This window comes from Rhipicephalus sanguineus, chromosome 6 (genome assembly GCF_013339695.2).
Source record: "Rhipicephalus sanguineus isolate Rsan-2018 chromosome 6, BIME_Rsan_1.4, whole genome shotgun sequence".
NCBI classification, from domain to species: domain Eukaryota; kingdom Metazoa; phylum Arthropoda; class Arachnida; order Ixodida; family Ixodidae; genus Rhipicephalus; species Rhipicephalus sanguineus.
The window spans coordinates 170,925,300-170,950,290 of NC_051181.1; the positions used below are offsets into that span (position 1 = coordinate 170,925,300).

The 24,991-nt window shown below is 46.7% G+C and overlaps 1 protein-coding gene across 1 annotated transcript in view; it reads left to right on the plus strand.

Annotated features, from left to right (window-relative positions):
- Positions 1–24,991, plus strand: part of LOC119397040 (activating signal cointegrator 1 complex subunit 3) — a 623,467-nt gene that overhangs the window by 138,948 nt on the left and 459,528 nt on the right. Inside the window, exon 12 of the mRNA XM_037664465.2 lies at positions 3,174–3,422. Within this exon, the coding sequence (XP_037520393.1) occupies positions 3,174–3,422 (249 nt within the window). The remainder of the gene's footprint in view (positions 1–3,173; positions 3,423–24,991) is intronic.

Genomic DNA, 24,991 nt, shown 5'->3' on the forward strand with positions numbered 1-24,991 from the left:
GCCACGGAAGTCATCTTAAAAGAGAGTGAAAGTATCAAAGTTAATATGTGCCGATTTTTATTATCCTCACTTTAACTTGTTTCCAGCAGTAAATTCCTACAATACAAGTAATTTCTGGGATTTGCCATGTTTGTGATTTTTTCTTCAAAAGTGCAAAAGTGCTTCCACAAGCAAGGAAAATAATAGACTCGTAAGATTGTATATCACTTGTTCTTTGAGGGGAACAAATATTGTGACCGAGAAGTGCACTGTTTTTTTTCCTAGCTGCGCTCATAGTTCAGAAACCGCGAAATTGGCGGAAAAGTGTTTGTTGCCCCCAAAATTTATACAGTCGAACCCGTTTATAACGAACTCGAAAGTGTCGCGAAAAGTGGTCGTTATATCAGTAGTTCGTTGTATATGGACTCGCCCTTAAAAACGTGCGCTTAGCGGCCAAGCCGTTTTTTTTTTTTTTGTGCACTTTTATTAAAGTGCTAACAACCCCTTCGGTGACAAGCTAACCTTTTCGCATCGTGAAGCGACGCCCGCTGCGTGCTCACGAGTGAATTAACCGCCTTTGCAATGAGCTGACACCGTTTCACCGAAGCGCGGTACCGCAACGTGGAGTCGATCATCCCTGGCTAGTTGCGTGCAGCGCGTCGCCTACTCGGGTCGCGGAGTCACTGCCGGGCCGCTTTCTGTATGTATGCGCGCGTTTGTACGTTCTTCGTGCTTTCTTCACTCCGGACCGTGCACGCACGGGTGCGGCGACTGGTCTCTTCGTTCAACGCGGCGAAAACAAGCATTTTCCTAGCAACGCGCACTCTATAAGTCTCCGCGATGCTCTCGCGGCCCTGCACGACGATGCGCGGCGCACTTCAGTTGTCACCTAGTCAAACACGCTGTATACGCTCGCTGTCAGTGCATCGATGTTTCTCGGTGCCCGCGCCGCTCAACAACAGCGAGCTACTTTCGTTTCTACAAAGCGACGCGCACTTAAAAAAAAAAAAGCGGTCTCGCACGACGCGGCGGCGGCGAACTTGCAAACGGCAGCATGGCGCGCTCGTACCGCCGTCAATCCGCAGTGTACAGCGTACGCCACATGCAAAGCCGAGTATCTACAGATGACTGTGATAAGGTTGTCAGCTATAAGGCATAATTTCACGTTCACCGACGGCCGCCACCTGGCCTTCGTTCTTTTCTGATGCTTATCCGCGAAGGCATCGCCGCAATCGCGCGAAAGTCGTAATCACCGACCGACCGGTCTCTGCCGTTACCAAAAAGACGGACGACTTTTCGCGGCACATTGTGTCGTCGACGAGTTTAGGGACGCAGTGAACCTTTTTGCGATGGAAAGCTATCGCGGTTATCACTTCTTACATTTATGCCTTCTTGCGTTCCAAGGCATTGTTTGGTTCATCGCAGGCGGTCGTAGCAGCAGAGAACGGCGTCAGGAAAGGTTACCGTGCGAAAGCTGACCGCAAGGCTTCATGCTGCCTACTATTTTTTTTTTCCCTCACTGCCATTCTATCACTGAAGAAATGCCTGGAAAGTGAGCGACCTCGCTCGCAGCATCCGAAATCTGCGTGCGGTGCTCGCCGATCTGGGTATCTTAGTCGCGAGTAAACTGGAGCAGGGCATGCGCGAGCGCGCGCCCCTGTCACGCTTTAGAAGGCATGTCTTAACTTTTTTTGCTTCGTATGCGCCATGTTTTTACCGCGACCGTGTCCGAAGTGTTCTTTGTAAAAGTAGGAGGCTTTCAAAAATGTTCGCTATATCTGGACGCAGCTTCAATGGTTAGCATAGGAAAATCGTAAGTGCACCCAAATATGGTCGTTATAACCGATAGATCATTATATGTGGGATCGTTATAAGTGGGTTCGACTGTATATATGTATTTTTTTCAGGCAAACAAAATTTTTTTCTGCAGAACTAACTTGGAAACTATTGTTCTGGGTCTAATGCCTAGGCCTACAGTAAGTTTAACAAAATTGGGAATGGTGACCACTGGGACCTCATGCTCGATCTTATCTGGACATACCCTTTAGTCCTTGGCAAGTTTTTTGCGCCATATGTTTTCTCGCCAAACGATTGTTCATCAAACACTTGGCTATATGTATGATAAACATATCGGGGTGGTGAACATGGGGGGGTAGTGATTGCCTGTGCACTGAATGGTGAAATGGCTCTCCCACTATTTTTTTTATTATTCATTGAAAGCCATTCATATAAGAAATGGCAAAGGGTCTCCTCATCTGTGCTTAGTTTTTTGTGTTTACTGCAGCCCGAAATGTGCCTTGTAGTAGTAATATTTTGTAAGATCGTTAACTGAGACTGGTTCTTGTGCATCTCATGAAAAGAGATGCATCCAATACAACTGAATTCGTTTGCAAAATACTTTTCACTGATGGCAGAACCATAGAGGCATCACTGTCTTGAAATATAGTTGAACACATAAAAGCATTCAAGCGCACGGGAATTCCGTTGTTATGACCTGATTGCAAAGAAAAAGAAATTAAAAAGGGCGGGCATAGGGCTGGGAATCAGGTGCCCCCTCCTTTTTCTTTCTGGCTGCAGACATTAAAACACTACATAAGTGGCCCTTGCTTCTAGCTGACACAGCTTTGCCTTCTCTACATCACTGACTGTAGCGGTCAACCCGCATGCACCTATCACGGGCAACAAATGACAGTAGCGCCTAGCCTCTATAATGTAGGTAGCGACGAGTGATTTCAACTCACTCAGCCTTTGCATTTCCCACTGAAAACCTGCACGATAGAGCTTGCCGAAGGCTAACCACAGCTGCATTAGACAGACCATGCGTATTCTGAAGTTGGTTGTAATGAGATATTGTTAGCGAGTCAGTCGGGCTGTCGCGGGGTGAATTTCAAGCGGGTGACATGGACTACTCTGGTCTCAGCAGCTTGTCTACCACTCGGCGTAAGGCGAGCTATGGTATAGGTGACATCTGCGTGTCTGGTGATAATAACAAATGGTCCATCGTATGTGGCTAAGAACTTTTTGCATAACTGGCATTTCTGTGTCTGGGAGTCCAAATATTATTACCTTGGAACTGTGAGCAGTCGGAGCACATTTCTTACAAAGCTTGTTAACGAGGTTTTGCTCTGATTGGGGATGCAGGGGCATATAGTCAATGCATACGTATTAACTTACAAGTATTTCTTTCTTTTCAGGTGGAATCGTCCCAGACCATGATCCGCATTGTCGGGCTGTCAGCAACGCTACCCAACTATGAAGATGTGGCCCACTTTCTGCGTGTCAACCCACGGCTGGGTTTGTTCTACTTTGACAACCGATTTCGGCCTGTTCCCCTGGGACAGACTTTTGTTGGTGTCAAGGCCACATCACCTTTACAGCAACTCACCGATATGGATGAAGTCTGCTTCGAAAAGGTCTACTCTGTCGTCCAGAAGGGCTACCAGGTACGTACAATTGCCATAAACATAACTACTTTAGCTCTTCTAAGGGAATCATGTACCAATATGTAAACAGTTCATAACACGCCCCAACTACACACGGCACCTACCTCGAACAAAATTTGCTGCTTTAACATGTTCACTGCGGCAGGCTTTTTTTCAGTCTGGTTTTAGGTGCAAAGTGACCCACCAGTAGGCCATCGGGTATATTCCCCAGGTGCGTCGTGACCCACCGGTGGGGCACGCGGCTATGCCTGTTTCTTTTACTCCAGCAAGATGGCGCTGCCACCTTTGCAGCGCGTATTTGGCGCGTCTATTTGAAAGGTGCAAAGCTGTTTTCCGCCTTCTTCGTGTGAATCTATGTTTAAATACAAAGTGCTTACCACAAGAAAACACATGAAGTCACTTTTCATGATAGAAAGCAACACAATAGAGAAACGGGCCGCCACTTGGCTCTTTGGAAACAATCGCACCACCTCACGTTCAATGCAATATGCAATATATATTAGTTGCAATTTCGAACATCAGATGGCAGCACAAGATTGAGAGCTGTCACTCGTGGGTCACCGGTGGGTCACGCAGCACACAGTAGAAAAAGATTTTTATTGAGTGCGTCGTGGGTCACTGGTGGGTCACAGCCTTTAACGTCACAGAATTATTCTTCGGGGCGTGTGTATCCTCATGCAAAAAAAATCATACCTCTGTGTTCAAGTATCATAAAGTTATCGCATCTGCAAGCACAGAAATACACGTAACTTCGCAGCCGCATAGGTGGAGCATAGGCCGTGACCCACCGGTAACCCATGATGCAGTGAACGTGTTAAAGGATGCACATGTTCTGTAACGTAGCGAAAACAAAGTACTTGCTACGCAAGCGGCAGTAATGTACCGAGCTGTCCAAGGGTGTAGTTACAGTCAAACCTCGTTAATACGTACCCGCTTTAGGCATACTTACGGTTAAAACGTAGTTGCAATGAATCCCCGACCGAGTCTCATAGAGCCTAATGCATTCGCTGACCGCTTAAGCCATGGTGCTTCGTACTACGCCTACCGGTTAGTGCGTACCCTGCGTCACCGCGATAACTACGCCTACCGGTTAGTGCGTACCCTGCATCACCGCGATAACTTTTTGTGCCATAAAATTTTACTGCGCTGCTGAACTTCCCAACCCCCCTATGTGCCGCCAAAGGTTTTCCATCTTTGAGAAGTGCGTAGTTCGGTCGATCGCTGATTCCGACTTCCGCGCGATTGCGACGATGCTTTTGCGAGTAAGCACCGGGAAAGAACAAAGGTGAGGTGGCAGCCACCGAAGAATGCGCTAGCATGACATATCGCCGACAACCTTATCACAATAAGTATGTTCAGACATTTGCTCGGGCTCACGTGCGGCGCAGCACTACTTTAAACCTACTGCACGCTTTTAATAGGCGACAACCTGAACGCGCTGGGCCGTCGATCACTGCCGCCTCGTTGTTCAAGCGCGTGCCGCTTTGTAGAAACGAAAGCAGCTCGCTGTTGTGGAGTTAAGCGTTGCTGGTCGCGGGCGACGAGAAACCTGTTTGCATTGACGCTATCACGCTAAACGCACGCGTACCTACAGGAAGCGTAGCGCTGTTGTAACTATACTGCACGTTTTTATTGGGCGACCACCCAAACGCGCTTCTGTCCGCTGCCAGCACCGCTAGAGCTTCGCAGAGTGCGCATCGCTTGCAGGAAGTTCGTCATCGCTGCCGCCACGTAAGCTGAACCAGCTACTCGCCGCATCTGTGCACGGTCTGGGGCGAAGTGGGTACGAAGAACACTCCCACGACAAATGCGCGCATGCAGTGCAGCAAGCGGCCCGGCAGTGACGGCGTGAACCAAGAAGGCCACGCGCTGCACGCAACTAGCCAGGAGACGATCGGCTCCACGCAGCCGTACCGCATTTCACTTAAACTGTGTCAGTTTTCGTTTAGTAGCAGATCGCGGTACAGACGCACACACATATAGCCGACACTGTCCGTTCCGTCGCTATGTCGGTCACTGCGTATACCGGACCCTGTAATAGTTCCGAAATGCTCCATGGCGTCGCCACCGCGCGCTATCGGCACTACCGGACGGTCGTGCGAGAGTGCCAGAATCTTTTCTCCACTTTGGCAAAAACAAAGAAAAGGCTTTGCAGTGGGCAGTTTAGACAATATTTGCTGTGGCACTGTATATATTTCTTTGCTGGCGGCGATGGCATACGCGAGGAGATGCAACTTATTACTTGGTGGTTAATGCGTACTACCGTTTCGTGCGTAGTTATGCGGCGTTCCCGGCAGGTACGCATTAACGAGGTTCCACTGTATTGGACTTTACTGTTAATGTGCTTAACCTTTTGAGACACTATGTACACGATTGTGTACACCACTTCTCCTTGCGAGTTGTTTCAACTAGGGGTTAAGAAAGAGCGAGATACATTGAGCTTTGGATGAATTGAACCTCCTGCATAATAAATTTGTCTTCATTTAACTTCATTTTGCAGCGCACTGTTGCACACGATCATTTTGCTGAAGGCACCACCATGTTCGACGAGTCGTTTCGTGTGCCACTTCCCGCGACCTGTGTGAAAAGTATAATTTTTCTTTGCTCAACATGGACGTAACCGAAAACAAACTTGCACTGTATATTTCTATCCTGAGATTTTATTCTATTTATGCAAAAACAGAGCATGAATGGCTTCAGAATACATAGGTACTTAATTACAAAGTAATTAGAAATTATTACTATAACACACATAAATTAACGTTGTGGGATCTGAGAGGTGTAATCGCCGCTCTCGGAACACATGGAAGACAGCAGACGCGGTCGGTTCAACGAACACTTTCTCGTTTATTAAACATTTCTTTACATACGGCGAGCTCGCCGGCTGAATCCTATTACAAACTAGTGACACGTCAAAACTTATATAATGACAATGAATACCCGAATAACATAACACACGCTCAAGACAACATAAGAAATAAAATACACCATAACTTAAGACAGCATAAGACAAGTATTAACCGCGAATGCGGCGTCGCGAGGACGCACGACTCACGACGACACGGGGGGAGGGCCCGAGGGAGACAAGCTGCAGTATCGTCCCCCACGGGGCCCACCACGGGAGCCGTCCGTCCACACAAGCCGCCAAATCCCAAGAGACTTCCTTTTTCCCACCCAGCGGCCGCGGCGGCCTCGCTCGCTTCTCTACGGTGGCGTGGCCGTCGCTCGCGAGCCCAGCGCCACTGCCTCCGACGGCCTATCCGCGAGGCACGCGTGCACCATGAGGCGCAGACAACTTTACAGGGGCTGATAGCACCCCCACATCCCACCAACCTTAATTTAACACATATCCCGAAAGAAACTTGAAAACAAACAGCTACACAAGCTCTACGAAAGGCAACACATGTGTCCTAAATGTCCCTAAAGAATATCCGTGCACCGCGACACAGCCGCTGGTCGACACCGCTGCACTGGCTCGACGGCTTGGCCTCAGTCCCGGAACCGTAAAGGCGACGTCACCGTCGGCGCAAGAGAGCGTTGCTCGCACCGACACGTCCTCCGGTTGTGGGCAACACTCATGAGGGCTCCAGCTTGAAGGCAGCTGCGCAGGTTACAGGCATGTCCATTGCCCAAGATGTCTCGACCGCATTCCTGGCCAGCGGCGAAGACGATGTGCAGGGGACAGCCAGCCGCGGGTTACGTCAATCCCGCTGCATACATTCAAAACAGGGCTGGGCAAAGATACTTTGAAATTGTATCGCGATATGATACAAGATACTCAGGCAAGAAGTATCTGAGATACAGATACAAGATACCAAAACGCCGATTGTATCAGATACATACATTCCAATTGTATCTTAAGATACCTTGATACATTCGTAAATTTGTTATATATCTGTATATACGCCTTGTGCACCGCTTATAGAGGCGCCATTGATAGCCACCTAGCAGGCGCCGCCGACAGTACGTGCGGGAAGCCGAGCAGACGACAGCGCTTTGCACAGCTTTGCTGTGAGGAGATGAATGAAGTTCACGGCTGCTATTTCCCCTCCGTGCGGGTGCCAGACAACTAATTCTGCACTGGCAGCTGCAGGAAAGGCGCGGGCCTCTACGAAAGTGGACTTGTGCACGATGTTTGTCACGAACGAGCGCTTAACTAAGTGCACGTCGCCGATTTCGAACCACGGCATGAAAGCCTGGCGCCGACGGTTCGTGCGCGACAGAGCGCGCGCATCGAAAAAACAAGTATAAAAAGGCGCCGGGAGCGCGCCCGCGTGCCTCTTACCCTCTCCGCAGAAGACGCCACCGACACAGCCAACGAACGCGAAAGATCGGGATATTCGAGAAAGCAAAGCCGAGCCAGCGGCGCCGTCTGATTCCGCAGACGAATCGGTGAGAGGATCTCGCCCTTTCTCTAGCTTTCGCTGTGCTACGCACAGACGAATCATACGCACCTTCCCGAACCGAGGCACTAGCCGATACAGGCAATGCAAGCGCAGCAAGCACGCGGGGGCAGAGTCAGTCAGTGAGGAGTTAGTCGGCGAAGAAGTTATGTCGTTCTAGTGATAGCATTGTTCGCTCGACCGCAGAAGACGTGTTGTTTGATGATCTAGTGCTGTGAGTTAAGTATCAAGAGATGACAGTGACAAGTTCTGAAGAGGGTTGCCGAGAAGACATGTGATGACCGACTGCGGAGGAGAACGAACGTCCGCGTGGAGTGAATCGTCATGCCGGTGAATATCAAAGGTGTGTCCCGCAGACCAGCGTAACAAGATCCAGCTACGAGGTGCAGCTCGTGGTGAACATCCGCTTTGTTTTGTTTACAAAGGTGACGTCTCAATCACTTCTTGTTCTTTCTGAAGTCAACCATTGCTGCATTTCTGTTTCTGTAAATAATAAATATAGAACTTAGCTTGTAATAGCGCGGTACATGTACCGCGCTATTGCAAGCTAAGTTCATGGATGACCAACTCGCCCGAACTACAACACTTTTAAAATATAGAACGTTTGAGCGAAGTGCCCTGCACGGCGGTCGAACCGAACCAACGCATGCTCAAGCTGATAACATTGGTCGTCTACCAGTGTCAACATGATCGAGTGCATCCAGCGAGCACCGATATGGCAGAACGAAAGTATTCGAACAAGAAGCGACGTGTTAACCCGCACAATGACAAAGCGGCTCGTCTTTGCCAACGAACAGCGGCGATCCATTGCTTCCGTCGATCTTGCTTAGGAGGCCTTGCAGTAAGTGAGTAAAACCGTGTTCCGGGCGCGTTTTTGTAGGTGTTTGAGCACTCCACTCCACAGCAATTGTTATTCGACATCCCTTGAAGTTTCGGCCACCACACATATGACGAACTTTGCTTATTTCACTATGGAAACGTGAACAACGCGGAAACACACGTACGACGACGTAGGAAACCACGGCGGCCGTCTGCTTGCTTTCCCGAGAGCAATGATTGAGTTCGCCGCCTATGGCGCTTCCGTCGGCGCGCACTAGGCGTATAGGGTAATCCAGCACTAAACGCCGATGCACAAGTATGTTCGCTTGAAAGTTTATTAACTGCGACCAATTTTGTTTCATTTGAATGAAATGTCTGTTAGTATCTGAAAAGTGTTGTATTTCTTGCTGAAGGTATATTACTTTTGTTTCGAAACAACTTATTGGGGTTGCTTTATACCCATGTCACATGGACACTAAAAAGTCTTTTAAGCAAGAAGACATTTTCCGAAAAAGAGTTCCGCGCGCTGTCACACGACAGCGAGTGATCTCCTTTTCAGAAGTGGTCTTTTCTGGAAACAGCGTTCGACGAACTCTTTCACGGCGGTAAAAGAGTAGCCTCGAAACCAGTGGGCGTCAGCATTTATGAAGTGGTGAAAAAAACCGACAACTCTTTATTACGGTGTCACTTGGGCTCACCATAAAAATAAATTTCATTTGTCCTTAGCAGCGTAAAAAAACCATTTAAACTTTATTTTTTGTGTACTCTCGTAAACAGGGCGAACGGGTTGGGGTTATGGTCGCCCACATAGACGCGAGCATGGACACGAGTTCGCGCGGAAAGGCGAACGCCAGTGTGCAATCAGCCCAAGAAAAAAAGAAGCCCTGAGCACAGTGGTCTGAGAGGGACACCTGGACGTTAATTAGGCTACGGGAGGATAACCTGCACGCGTCTCGCCGCGTCTGCTTCGTTTTCCAGAGAGAGATGGTACGCTACAAGACTTGCAATTGTCACTTTTTCCTCCGTACGATCATCCATGGCGAGGCAGACAAAAGCACTAGCAAGGAAAACAGAAGCCCACTGTTGCCAGAATAATATATAAGGCCACCAGTTGTGCAAATGCTTCTTAAGATACTACTGCTTGAACCTTTTTTTTTCCAACTGTAGTTGTTAAATTTATGTCAACAAATGTGCCATACAATAAATTTGGACATCTTCTGTCGAGATACATAATTTTCTTTTCGCTGGTTCTGTTTTTAAAGCGAGCGCCACTCTTTCGGTAGCGCATTCGTAACAAACCTCTAAAAAGAGATCGTCGGTGCCGTGTGACTGCGAGGGAACACCTCTTCAAAACTTTCAACATAGTAAAAGGCCGCTTACGTAAAAGACTTTTTGCGCGCCGGTGTGACACGGGTATTAGCTGCTTACTATGACAGCTCTTTATACATTTCGCTGATAACGGTTTTTGCTTGTCGCGTTTGTAATTTGGTGGAGCCAATGCTCTGCTTGCTGACCAGCTATCGAGCTGCCATCTTCAATAAGAAGCCTCCGCACAATGGTGCAAATACCGTTGTTAAGCTCTACCTTGCCCGTAAACGTATCGCGGTTTTCTCAATACCCGATCACCGGACAGGTGTACATCAGCGAGAACGCTTGTAGCGACATTCTTTGCGACGCATCTTGTTGAAGTAGAGGACACAAAACTGCAATTACTTTTATATTCTATTTATCTGCTGGTGTAAAGCGTTCGTTAGCGACGTGATCAGTAATGCGCGATCTTCCAACAATTTTTTTCTTTTATGAGAGGACATCTGCAGCCCAGAAAACGTGTCAGACATGTTCTACAGTTGCACGAAGTGCCGCTGGACACCGCCGCTGTTCACACTATATTGCCACTTAAGCTCCGATTACCTGGGGATTAGCAAATTAGCAACAGTAAAAATAGTTAGAGAATACTAAAAAAGAAAAACAAATATAACTAAGTAAAATAGAAAAACGGTTCTGTATCAAACACAGCGAATAAGTATAGGAACATGATCGATACAGGCGGCACCCCCACGAGCCAATAATAATTGTTGAGTTTAACGTCCCACAGAACCACGATATGATAATGATAGACGCCATAGTGGAGGGCTCCGGAAATTTCGAACACGTGGTGTTATAAAACTTAAATATAAGCACACGGGCATCAAATTGCGGCCGTCGCGACCTACGGGTTAGCAGTCAAGCACCATAACCACTAGACCACCACGGTGGGTAACCCCTAATAGCCATGACAATTAGGCATTTAAGGTAAGACCACAGAATATTCAATGCCTATGTAAAATAGGGTAAACCGACTCGTTGAGAGGCTCATTAGAAAAACGGAGTATTTTGTATAACAATGTTTCTCCAATCATTTTTGATTGGAGAAACTCCTAACATTTTTGAGATGGCTCCTAATAATTTACAAATTATTATCATGAACATATTGGGTGGATTCAGCGCGAACAATGAGGACAGAGAAGAAGGGACACGAACACAGGCGCTGTTCTCACCCAATATGTTCAACAGAATCCAACTCGTCCAAATGTCAGTTCTTCTGCAGTATTATCATGAAACCTCAATTTCGCTATTTTACTAAGCAGTAAGCTGAACTTTTGTTATTGTGTACTCCAAGCACGCGCAGATTATTATATATTTGTTCTCAACATCGCCTTGACATAACAGTAAGCGTAGAATATAAGTCTGTAAACCGTAGCATGCAGAAATAATCCTGACAGCTAAAAGTAAGAATAAAGTAGAGAGCTTACCTTGCCTGCGCGTTAAAGGGGCCCTGCAACACCTTTCTTAGTTATATTGGAATAGTCTCATTATTGACGTATGACTCTTCACGAGTCATATGCCGCAAAAATTTTTCGAATCCGTCAATTTTAAGTGGTGTTACCAAATTATAGAGATCACGTTCCGCAGCTTTCTCCCTCAACTCAACGCCGCGAGCGCGCGGAAAGCTATAGGCAGCGAGTCGAGGGAGGCAGCGCAGAGGAGCGAGGCTCCGCCCAAGAGCGCCGGCGGAGTTTTTTTCTTCATTTTTTTCTCTCTGACGTCTGGGCGCAACCACGTGGTCTGTACCGCCACTTCCGGTCGGCTTGCGTCATTCTCGTCGAGCGGAGCCGATATCGCGCGTGCTTGAAAACTGCGCGTCGGTTTCGTAATGTTGGGTGTGCACCTCGAACGCCGTAGTGTTTTCATCGCTCTGCCAACCATGGAAGCAAACCTGCGCGCTCGTTTGGAACGAATGACAGCTGAGATCGGTTTCGGCCCATACTCCGATACACCGCCTCGTAAGACGGCACTGGCAGACGACCCCGAAGCGCCGCCATTACCGGACGCCAGCATTGTTATCGGAGACACGCTGCGCCCGTGCCTCGGTCGGTCGTGAGAACGTGCCGACGATGCAGTTCTCAGCTGACGAGGCAACACTCGAACGGCTGCCACTCTCAACGGAACCGGCGATGGTCAAAAGCACAGAAATATTCACGTTTTCGGCACTGCGCATGGCGAAGAAAACAGAACCACGCAACTACGAGCAGACGAGCTGTCGGTGAGACCGGAAGTGCTAATATTAATGTTTGTTCGGTGTTTTTAACGCGATAACAGAATATAAACATACATATTATCTACTTATTGAACTCAAAATTAACAACGAAAGTAATAATGAGGGTGTTATCGTGATTTTAACATCAGCCAATGGTGGAACTGCCGACAATCGCGTCATATTTTGCGGACTAATACATCATTTGTCGAGAGAAGAGGGAGCGATTTTCAGCTGACTTTGAGAATTTATTGTAAATTCCAGGCCGTGCGCATCGCTGTAATATTTGGCTCGCGTGTTCTCGGGAGCCTCGACTACCGATCGGCAGCGCTTTTTGAGCATGCTCGAAAAGTGCTGCAGGGCCCCTTTAAAGACATATTGCCATAAGCAGACCCGAAAAAAGCAATACAGAGACATAGGTAATGTATGGGATGGAAAAGGACAGCTTAGAAAGCACTTGTGCTAACAATCCAATTATGATTTTGAAAACTCCTTGAATAAAAGAAAAGCATACGTACGCCAAGAATAGCTCCTAGCTGTTAAGTGAATGCTTGTTCTGTGAAATCCATCATCGGTACCGGTGGTGCTATAGCTGTTAGAATCTTATTTGCATATAGGCCAATCTCATTGCATGTAAGTCAAACTTGCATCGACGAGGTCCTTCAAATCGCCGATGTGTGAAAGCGACGAGACTCAAAGCAACCCCTTTTGTTGCATTCTTCAGACTTCGTAACGAAGCACAACGCAAGAGAAACTTTGATAACGACACTACAGCGGCATCGGAATTTGCGCAAAAGACACCGCACGCATTGGAGTACGTGGCACAGGATAGTGGCTAAGAGCCAAGTGCCATAGCACTGACGCAACTAAAAAGAAAAAAAAAGAAACCGTGAAAACAAAATGTCGTCTGGACGAAGACATTCGCGCGTTTGTCTGTCGAGACGACGCGAGCGCGTCGTGACTCTGCTCCCTCATTAGGGACGCTCAGAGCTCATCACCTGCCCTCGCTGGAAAACTCTGGCGGAAAGATAAAATAATGTCATTGTATTTAGTTTTAATCTGGTGGCTTAGTGGGAGCAGTATCAGAGAACGGCAGCATGGGCTAGTTGGTGATTTGTAATCGGCATATTTGCACAGCGCTATGAGAACGAGGACGTATGAAAGGACACAACACAAAAGAGCACCACAAAAGAGCATCACTATCATGTCACCACAGCTGTTCAAGGTCATCTCGGCATACATTGTAGAGATTGTGGGTGTAAACCAAAATTTGAAAAGTGCGCCTTTGTCGCGGAACACCGCGAGCAGCTTACACGCGAAATCATAGAAGCTAATCAAATCCAACAGCTAGGTGACCTCTGTGTAAGCATGCCATCAGTTGCCCTAACCAAAAAGGAAATCACGTATCTGGCTTTGACGCAATAAGTTTGTGCTTTTGTGCTGATGTGTGCTGGTGTTATCAGCTGTATATATTTCTAGCGTTTTCGCTAATAAAATTCAGCTGAAGTCAGTGCCTGTGTTGTGTCCTTTCATACGTCCTCGTTCTCGTAGCGCTGTGCAAATATGTCGATAGCAGTATCAGCTTGTGAAGCGGAGTTCAGCCAACGTTTATTGTTTCGCACCGCAGTGTTGCGAGCGCAGTATCTTGTATCTTAAGATACACGATACATTCTTCAATGTATCGGAAATACAGATACTGATACACGTCTTGCGAGACGTATCACGATACAGATACAAGATACCCAAAGAGTATCTAAAATAGTATAGAAGATACATGTATCTTCGATACTGCCCAGCACCGATTCAAAACACTCTCGACAGAACGGTGCAGCAGGACAAAGGGAAGGGAGCCACGGGCGCGGCGCCCACGTAGTACGATGTTCACTACGGCTAGCAATGATATCGGCGGTGACAGACGACAAATTTAAGTGAACCAATGTTGCTTTTCTTAATTTGTGCAAACGCAAGCTAAATTACACGAGGGAAGCAGAGTACAACACCTCATCACCACGATCCAACGGGTTGTGTCCCCCGCGCGACAGGCGGCTCCGCAGAGCCTTAGGCCTAACGAGTCGCTCGACAACAACCGGCATCCAAAATGAACACCCCGCACAGGCACAGAGGAGGCAGCCGTGAGGAGACATCAGCTCTGCGAGGTGGCCCTACGCGCTCGCTGCACACAGCAGCTTACCGAGCGATCAGCGCCCACCGTCCCGGACGATGTCACGACGCCCTGGCGTCGAGCCGCAATACCAGCAGCAACGACACCCGTGGCCCCTGGCCACCCGGCTACACAAGCCGCGACTCCCAGAGTCAAAGAGACAGAAGAAACTATTTACAGAAACCCGGACCACCTACGAGGCTTCCGTACTCGCTCGCTTTGGGCTTGCCTACAATCCACGTACTCTATGCCTCGCTCTTCCATGATGCGGACCACATGGCTCGTACCGAAAACTCGACGTTCTTAAAAATAAAAATGAACCACTTCCGAACATAAAAAAAAGAACTCTTAGCGTGCCGATGTGTTCAAACATGCCACAACAACCAATCTCCCCACTTGCGAACAGCAAAAAAAAAAAAAAAAAAAAACACCAGCGGGCTGACAAGTTCAAACATGCCACAACAACCGATCTCCTCGCTCTCAAGAAAGCACGCCGCCAACGGTAGCGATGACAATCCCCCCCTAGGCCTACTCTAACCCGGCTCACACAAAGAATGCCCCGAACCGCGAAAACTGTTGTCCGATGCCCCAAGAGCCCCATGTTGGGCGCCAGTGTGGGATTTGAGAGGTGTAATCGCTGCTCTCGGAACACACGGAAGACAGCAGATGCGGTCGGTTCAACGAACACTTTCTCGTTTATTAAACATTTCTTTACATTCGGCGAGCTCGCCGGCCGAATCCTATTACAAACTAGTGACACGCCAAAACTTATATAATGACAATGAATACCCGGATAACATAACACACGCTCAAGACAACATAAGACGTAAAATACACCATAACATAAGACAGCATAAGACAAGCAATAACCGCGAATGCGGCGTCGCGAGGACGCACGACTCACCGGCGGCCTCGCTCGCTTCTCTCCGGTGGCATGGCCGTCGCTCACGCGCAAACCCCAACGCTCGCGAGCCCAGCGCCACTGCCTCTGACGGCCTATCCGCGCGAGGCGCGCGTGCGCCATGCGACGCAGACAACTTTACAAGGGTTGATAGCACCCCCACAACGTATTACGGCATTATTTTTGTTGCAATATACCTAATATCGAGCGCCTTGAAATAACATTGTGTCGATTTGACGCATTTACAGATTTACAGACAGTTCTTCATAGCCGTGGCGTCTGAAAGGGTTAACTGACTGTTTCTTTAGCAGCGGCCTAGTGGGCACGCTCATCTCCTGCGTAAACAAAGGTCTGTTAGATGCCGCGAAAACTTAAGTTTTTCACCACAGCCTACCGCAAAAGCCAACCTCTTTGATATTGCATGCGTGTTGAAAACTTACCGGAAATGAAACGTTGTGGGTTGCCAAGCTGTCTTTCCGATTGATACGTCCACTCCATTCTTCATCGTGTTTCGTGTTCTTGCATTGGTTGACGATGAGTGCAAAAAAAAAAGACGTCGCATTCTCATCTCTCAGCTTCTTTCTTGAGTAGTTGTTGCAACCAAACATGGCACAGTTAACCATTGTCCCTGAAACCTGACTACAGAAATTACCTCATGTATGGCTCACATTCCCCGCAAGTACAGTGAAATCTCGGTATAACAAACTTCAGGGGACCGCGAAAAAATGTTCGTTATTCTGAAAGGTCGTTATAGTGAAAGCCCAAAAGTCTACCATAGCAATAGAATTTCAGTAACGCAAACGTCCTACCTTTGCAACGGTACGTCCTTGAACTCGTTTCTCACAACAGTGCACGCGTGAACATCAGACAAGGCACGTTTATTTGAAATAATCCATGATCGTTTTTTGACGGGTGCAGCACAAGCTCTGCGTCACGAACGATTCTAGACCGTCCGCATTTTTATGCGCCGCTTCGGTCACTGTGCCGCTTTTTTCTATGAATATGCAGAGTTTCCTCAAGTAGTCCAACGCATCCGTGGCCGACACGGACTCGTCGTGATCTTCAGGTGCTACCGTGACACGTCATCCATGTCATCGCTGCAATCCTTTATCTTTGAGAATCGTGGCGATCGTCGACCACGCCACTCCACGTTCTTTAGCCACGACGGCTTGTTTCTTCCCTTCTTCTATTTCACGAAGAATGTCTACTTTCTCACTCAAAGAAAACTGCTTCCGCTTCTTCGCCGTAGGAGGAGTTGTTGAGCTCAGGGCAACATGAACGCCAGGGCGCACTTCCAATACAATAAAATACGTAGAAGACTGATACAGGTGACAGCACGCGAACAACTGATATAGCAAGCAAGTAAAACGTGATGCAGGAAAAAAGAAAAGCGGTGGCTATTTGTACTTTTTTTTTCTTCTCCCGCATTGTCTCAGGTTTTCTGAGCCCATGGATTCCCCGGCACTCCGCTTACAAAACCTGACACGTCGTCACCTCCGCAACGGAGGGAAAAAAAAAAGTTCGTCGCCCGCGTCCTTCTCCTCCCGCGCCATCTCAGGTTTTTGCGGGAGGGCGTCCGCTCTTCGCGCTGCGTCGTCTGCTAGCTTACAGCTCCAACTGCCATGACCGATACACTGAAATCTAAGAATCATCGCATTTCGGGATACAAGTTCGTAGTACTGAGGTGTTGTTAAGATGACACGGGAATTAAATAACGATCGTTATTCTGAAATGTTCGTTATTCTGAAGTTCGTAGTAGTGAAATATTTTTACATTGAATTTATAAGCAGTCAGCACGGGATTTCTTAAAAGCTCGTTAATCTGAAATGTTCGTTAATGTGGTGTTCGTTGTAACGAAGTTTGACTGTATACGTTCGTGCTACTGCTTGCCGGGCCGGCTGGGCAATGGCGACCACAAACATGGACTTGCAGTCGTTCTGACGCTGGCTCTATCTCGGTGGCCTCGCCCCTGTGCAACCCTCCTATTCAAAGTATTCCAACTTCTGGAAGATTACCATAACAGTTTTATTTGCTTAATATGAAATCACAGTGCTTCTAAATGATGTGCATAAACTCAATTGCATCTGCGCATAATGTTACAAGACCTCTTAAAACTATGGCATGCTGCTATGTTGATGATCAAAAGAAAAAAAAAAGGCACGCAGAATGCACCCTCATAGAAAGTGAAATTTATTCTGCTGGCAGTTCCTTTCCTTCAGTGACCCAGTTTTGCTGGCTTCGAGGCCACTTCTGGATGCGCAATGATCACGTGCCGTCTGAAGGGCCGTTACCTTGACAAGCTCCGTCTACACAGAGCTGCCTGAGAATGCCTGCAAGCTTCTTATCGAGGTCTGGATATTTTCCTGCTTTCAGCCCATAGAAACTTTTCCCACTTGCGTGCAGCTGAACATTTTCTTCCTTTGTTTGCACCACTCACGGACACAGGCTTCCGGCACGCAGAATAGACGTGATATAGCTGTCCTCAGCATGCGAAATAACTTTCTTTGGATATGAGCTTTCATAGTGAAAGGGCGTGTCACCATTTGCATTTCACTGAGAACAAATTTCACGCATGCAGACCATAGTCGAGCACGAAATGCATAAGCGTGGACTGTAAAAATACGTTCTGTCACCATTTTGTGATGGGGATGTCGCTACATCTGCCATTGATGGTCCGTTGTTACTAATGCCACGAATGGGGTTTCAATTTCGAACTTGATCAACTCGTTTTGCGAAACATGCTTTGCTTTCCGAAGGATGTGTTGGCATTGCAAAATCATCCTGCATATAAGATTCATTAGTATCGTCCTAGAAACGGAGAAATATCCAATTGTCCATGCTCATGCCAATACTGCACATTACTGCACCCGCGTCACTATGCGACAGCTATCAGCACAGTTTCATTTTTATACAGTGGACAACGCTCAAGGTTTACTGTGCCACAGGAATTTTCTTCTTTGCCTTGTTTTGCGCTACATTTTAACGCGATAGCATTATTTGTTCAGGTTTGCGAAGGCGCACACTCCTCTGACATCCGCAAAAGCCGTGTACAGAAAACATGTGACCTCTCCGTCTGGAACTGACGCCAGTGTCATTAACAGCCGCGGAGTAAGAGAGGGAAACATGCGCAGTAGATCAACTCCTGATTCAGTGGGGCCTCCATAGAAGTTGAAGGAAATACTAGTATCATGACTTTTCATGTATCAAGTGTTGTGTTACATGCTTTGGCTGTGCCAGAGCATGTTAATAAGCACAATTCGGCCTCTGTATTGCCTCATTCTTGATAACTAGGGAACACCACCCCTCCAGCACTTCACCAACCTAGCCAAAAGAAACGTTTTCATGTTCCTATCTCATAAGAAAATGCTTAGGAATCCTCTGTAACTTATTTTGTGTAATTTCTAGGCTTGTGCGAAGAGTGATTTGGTCGAATAATTTCGAATCGAATTTGAATAGCACATATCACATATTATAAAAAAAAGAACAAGGCATGTGCAAATGTCATTCTCTTTGGTTCAAAGGGAAGTGTAAGCAACTTTGAATAATAGCAGGATTTGACTTTCAGTAGGATGCAAGTGATAACCTGTAAAATACGTTTCATTTAAAAATGTAGTTTACTTAGAGCATATAAGCCAGTATAATGAGCTTTTAAACTTAAAGAATGATGAATCGATGTGAAGCTGATATGTTCATTTAACCTTGAAGTGTGGCTTCGCGGCAGTGTGAATTTCCCCTGGAAAGGTGTATTCATGGTATAGCACCCCTGCACTCCAGTGAAACCACCTTTACAGGGGGTTACATGCGGTTTCTATACGTCTATTCGTCCATTTCGAATACTTTGAAATTTAGAATAATTTTAATTCGTTTTGAAGGGAGTTCGAATACTGTAATGTTCGTTCGATTGTTCGCACTGCTCGAATGTTCGCACAAGCCTAGAAATTTTGCTTAGAAGTATTTGAAAAATATTCGGTTCGATTCGCACTCAAAATTTTTTAATATTTGAATTCGCTTCGCACTCAAAATTTTGCTATTTGCACAGCTCTAGTTACAAGACATGCCAGTCGCTATAGATCGCAGCGACTCAGCTGAACAAGTTTTCAGTTTCCCGCTTCTATGTAGAATTGTTCCATTATGTGTCACACCAGCGACAAATCTGATTGGAGATGTGAAGTCTACATCACTGAACCTCCGGCAGACAGCGAGCATTGTCTCTGCCCTTGTCACAATGTGCTCCATGTTGACGTGAGATGACCTTGAGCCTTCTTTTCTTGGCCACCACGAATTGCCATAGCTGTGTTGTGGGTTGCAAATCTAGCGATTGGTGACTTGTAAAGCTGCAACATCGTGTAAGGCATGTAAGGCAACTGGTGAGGAGAGTCGTTGCAGTGAGTGTCAGGCTTCCGATCAACACCAGGATCCACGCGTCTATGGTTGTAACTTCACCCCTGAAGACACGACCAATTTGCCCGAGTTTATGCTTACTGGTGATCGTTCTCAAATACTTTTTGTTTGTCCGCATACTTGGCGTTTGCAGATTGTCGGCATCCAGGAGAATGGAATGGGAATGGCTGGCAGTGTTGTGTCACCTGGTGGAGCATATTGCCACGCATGCTTCTGTTTCTATTTTCATGTAACCGGCCAATTACACGTTTAACCACTGCCTTGCGGGCACATCTCTGGAATGTTGAGGATTCCTGATTAATTTAGGTTGTTCTTCTAAGCTTTAGCATGCAACGAGAGCGTTAGAGTTTATTCTGGAACTAATGTGGCCACCAATGATAAAGCTGGAATCTTCAATGCCACATGTATAAATGCTGACGAGCCTTACCGCCGATGAGATCACCGACAGCCAACGACTGTGATTGTAGCTATCAGAGTACAGCATGTATTGCTTGTACTTTCACATTTCATTTCCTGGGCACAAGTTTGCCCAATAAAAAATTCCGTCTTTAGCAGCCCGACTGCTTCTTTTTTCACCGTCCCGACCATGTGACAATATGTCAACCACTCCGCAATCCACTTCGTCTCTGTTGGGTGTGCTGCCATCACCAGTGACGGCGGCGCACTCGGCGAGGGAGATGCTGGGAAGGAGGGTCACCTCTAATTACCCGTAGCTGCTTTGATACAAGGTGCATCACTTAATTTATGGTGCGAAAGATTTGACGATGATATAGCCTAAACGGTGACAATATTTTAAACAACTGTTTCAGGGTCCCTTTAAACTTTACTTTTAATTCTTGGTAAATTTTGATAAAACTTGCCAAATATCTACATTTCTGTGCTGATTTCAAATATACAATTATGTTTCTAGTACAAAACGTATTTTTTGAAATATTAAACATTTCATGTGCCATTCTGGGAGCATTATTTTTCCCAAACTGAGAGAGTTCCAAAGTGAATCAGCTTGTCAGAGTATCCTGGAATCAGAACTGTTTGCAAGGAGACAAGAATGGTTGTTCTAAGCCAATTATTTTTGTTAAGTACAAGTCAGGAAATCATTAAGAAAATACAAATTCTTTGTTGTAAAGCTAAAAATGTAATATTGATAATGCACGAAAGATAAACCCTGCCACTGTTGTGTTGTTGGGCATCCCTGTTTTAGATGTGAAGCATCTTATAGCGGAGTTCAATCCGGTGGTGATGGTGGTGGTGGTGGTGTGCGGCGTGACCACCCTTACTGCGCAAACCCTCTCCACTTCCCCTCTCATCTCCCTCTCTCCCCTTTCCCTCTCCACATCACCCCTCCCCTTGCATTTCCCCCTCTCATATCCCTTTCCCACCCCCTCTCCCTCCCATCTCTCTTCCTCTCCCCTCCCCTTTCCCCCTCTCCCCTCCTCTCCACATCACCTTTCCCTTTCCCATCCCCCTCTCCACTTCCCCACTCCCCTTTCCCCCCCTCACCGCTCCACCTCTGAAACGCGGGCTCTACATGCCGAAACACTGCTTCGCATCGCCTCATCGTCCCCTTTAGCGGGAGATGGTTTGATTTTTGGTGTGTAGTTATCACTTCATCTACTTGATTTGTCAAGTACCAGCAAATTGAAACATAATAGTTCTTAGTTTTCGATTTTCATGACATGCTTATGGAACAGATCGTGTTAAAAAGCATCTATTTAAATAAAATGTACCAGTGCCTTTTTGTTTTACTGCATGCTAAGCTTCTCGTTTCAAGAGAAACCTCTCCCACAAAAGGTGCCAGCTAAGCATTGCAGCAGCAGCTAATATTTCATGCTTACAACATAATTTCGTTGGCCCTTCTGCCATGCATTCCAGATATCTTTTCACAACTGACTTAGGTCACCACCTTCGAGAAAAAATTTTACAGTTGCCGTCCAAAAGTTAAAATTATGGTTTTGGCTTGTAGAGCTTAGGTAAATTTAAACTTTAGAATAATGAAACTGCTAAAAATGTAAAACACAAAATTTATAAAAATCAAAATCTGCCAAAATATGCATGTTTCACCAACAGTACTACAAAATGGTTGGTGCGATTGAAACGCGACTTGGCAGGTACATAGTGAGGACACTATCCTGTGCATCTAACCTCCACGATCACCCCATCTCTAATCTAAGGCATGTTATCGTAAAAAGAATGAAAAAGTGTATATTTGACAGGTTTGTCTTGCACACAATTGGTATTAGTACAAAAAGTTACAGCTCATTTTCAATAATTATGCTTGAATGCACAACTCAACCTATCAAAAAATAGTATGCAAAATTGTATGTAAAAATGTTTATCAGAAGGAAAGTTGTCACTGTTCGTGTAAGTGTAGGATGCGAAAAATCATGTTTTGAGAAAAATGGCTTCAAAGATTTCAGTCGAATGTACATATAATAAAGAAACACTCAATATGTCTGAAATTCTCCAGGGTCATAGCTTCGGATCTCCTCTGAAGCGGCGCATTCCCCTTTTGAGCAAGCTGAAGCACATATATTTTTTCTAGCTCATTTTGCGTCTCCAGCTGACTCTCATCTGTGTGCGCCACAGCGGGTCCACGCTTGGTATATTGATTCCATAACTTGCGTTGATGCTTCTTTTTTGTCCTATACTTTGCCATATTTCATGGAGTACTATAACTTTCTCCTTGAAAGGCCACAACAATGTCCAAGAGCTCGAAGTGGTGTACGAAAAAGCACAGACAGCTGAGCGAAAACGCGCACAACCTAAACAACAGTGGCGCAGCCATGTAGTGGAAATTTTCGAATAAATCAAAAACATCATGCCCCACAAGCTTTAAAATGTACTTAGACACTTAGCATTATGCAATATGTATAAGGAAAAACATTTATGACGACATGGCAGGTGTTATAGAATCAAAAACCTTCAGTTTCGGTTTCGAATGCATCTTAGAGGTGTTGGAAAAATGGTTATAACTTTCGAACGGCTCAAGATAACTACATAATTCTTTTTGCTAAATATTCTTGAATAGACAAGGAGCTTGAAAATGTCGAATTACGAAAAATCATATTTTTAAAAGAAATTCGTTTTTAAAGGTGGTGGCCTACCTTAAATGTCGGGTGTCTACCAACATGGAAAGCCTGAAATCTCGGGGAATTTGGACTCGTCTGGAGAAGTCAAACTCATGGAATTTATCAAATAAAAAACCAGGCCAAGTTCTGGAAACCGACTGATGCCAGTCTGCGCTACTGTCACGGAAACAGTCCTTACGTTTCATCAACGCTTATAAAGTAACTCTTTCAACTGCAACCACAGTAACCAGCTGAACAGAAGCATAAAAAAAGGCAGAGCGTAACTGTTCCATCTTCAGATAAGACAGCGTATCTCAGTGCCGAGACATGTAACTCACACTGATAAATTTGTTTTGGTGGTTGAAATTTCCCCCTCATCATATCTTGGTTTTGGAACGTTCAACCCCAACATTATATTGTACTGTTGCCTCCTCGTGCGGCCACTGTGCTGTCTCGTTGGCTCTCGCAGCTTGACATATTCCTCCTCTAGGTTGTCACATATTCGGGAGGGTACCATGCGCAACCTCCAGTTTTGATTACATTCCTGCATCGCATCACAAACATGAAAGGCCAAAAAAGTAAGATGCAAACATGCGTGTGCTCGTCATGTTAAAAAAGTTATCTCTCATTACGACTAGTGACTGTGTCATTGGTTCCAAGCAAGCTGTTATAAGCCCAATAAGTGACTTCCTCGAGCACTAGAAATTTCATACTTTCTCGGTATGTGCCTTCAAACTATGGAGGTGCACCCTGGTGCGCCATTTTGTACACTTTCTGTGTCACAAGAGAGCGAGCAAATAGCCGATAGGTGGAGGGCAAGCACCCCAGAAGAATGTACCACGTTTTGATTGTATGCTGAGAGAACTCAGAAATGTTCTTGAAATGCATTGAGAAATATAGGATTATCATAACTGAATATCAGTATTTGGAGGCATTGTTTTTCACACCTTGAAATTGAACAGTGCATTGACTTTAATTTGTCTTAATGTCTTGATTGGGCGCTAGGTTGTGTCGCAGTTTCACGAGACTTTCGATAGGGGCGCTGGTTGCCATTTTCACAATCTGTTGGCATGGGATTGAATTAAGCGAGACACAGAGCAAGCTAATTCATTTCTCCGGCTGGAGCGCTTATGTTTCGAATCAATCCAAGTCGTCCAGAGACCGTTCTATATCCATTCTATCAGGTGGAACTATATAGTTCACTATAGGCGGAACGGTGACTCCGTTAGTTCTGTGCCCATTCTTTGCTTAGAAGACAACAAAATGATTGACAGCACTGCCATTTCCGGTTGCCTGCACGCCTCGCACACTCCCACATGCACAAACGAGCACTTGTTCTCGCCTCGCAGTCGCCAGGGCTTCAAGCGCACCATGCGCGACGTCACCGCTTCGCACTCCGTCGGCCACAGGGCAACCGCAGAACATATGTGCGGCTCCTGCTCATGCCAAAATGACAAAATTCGGCGCAAAATTCCTAGGTTGTCAGCGGCGAAAATTCGTTATGTAGTGAAGCGTTGCAGCCCTGTAATGGATCGTCCTCTTCGACTCTCCTCTGAGAGCACGCCCCTCGTGCTGAGAGTCTGCACTCCGCCTTGGCTGTCGCCGTTGTGCATCGTCGCCTAGTGCCGTCAATAAACGCCTTTACAATTTGGTGGAGAGTGCTGTGCCGTCAAGCCACCTTCGGTCCCCGTTCGATGGCCCCGGTGCTTCGATCCCGTACAGTGCCATCTACCATGCCTCAAGACACCGCCCAGCACACACCTTCCCCTGCACCGACAGCATGCCCCGGTGTCCCCGCATCCGCGACCCTCCTGTCGTCACCGGCGCGGATGGCACCGACGTGGAGGACTGGCTCGCGATTTACGAGCACGTGAGCATACCCATTAAATGGGACAAGGCAGGAAAACTGAGCAACCTGGTTTTCTACCTCGCGGGTGTGGCAAGCCTGTGGTACAACAACCACGCAACCAATTTCCCCACGTGGTCTCATTTCAAGACCGCCATCATCGACGTGTTTGGCCGCCATTCATAAACTGCAAGCCGAACAGCGTTTATGTGAACGAGCTCAGCAGATTGGTGAGTCTTTTACGAGCTACATCGAAGACGTCCTCGACTTGTGCAAGAAAGACGACGCAACCATGTCTGAGCCTGACAAGATCCGCAGCGTTATGAAAGGCATCGACGACAATGCAGTCACCATGCTGCTTGCCGAAAACCCTCGTACTGTGGCAGAGGTGGTCAT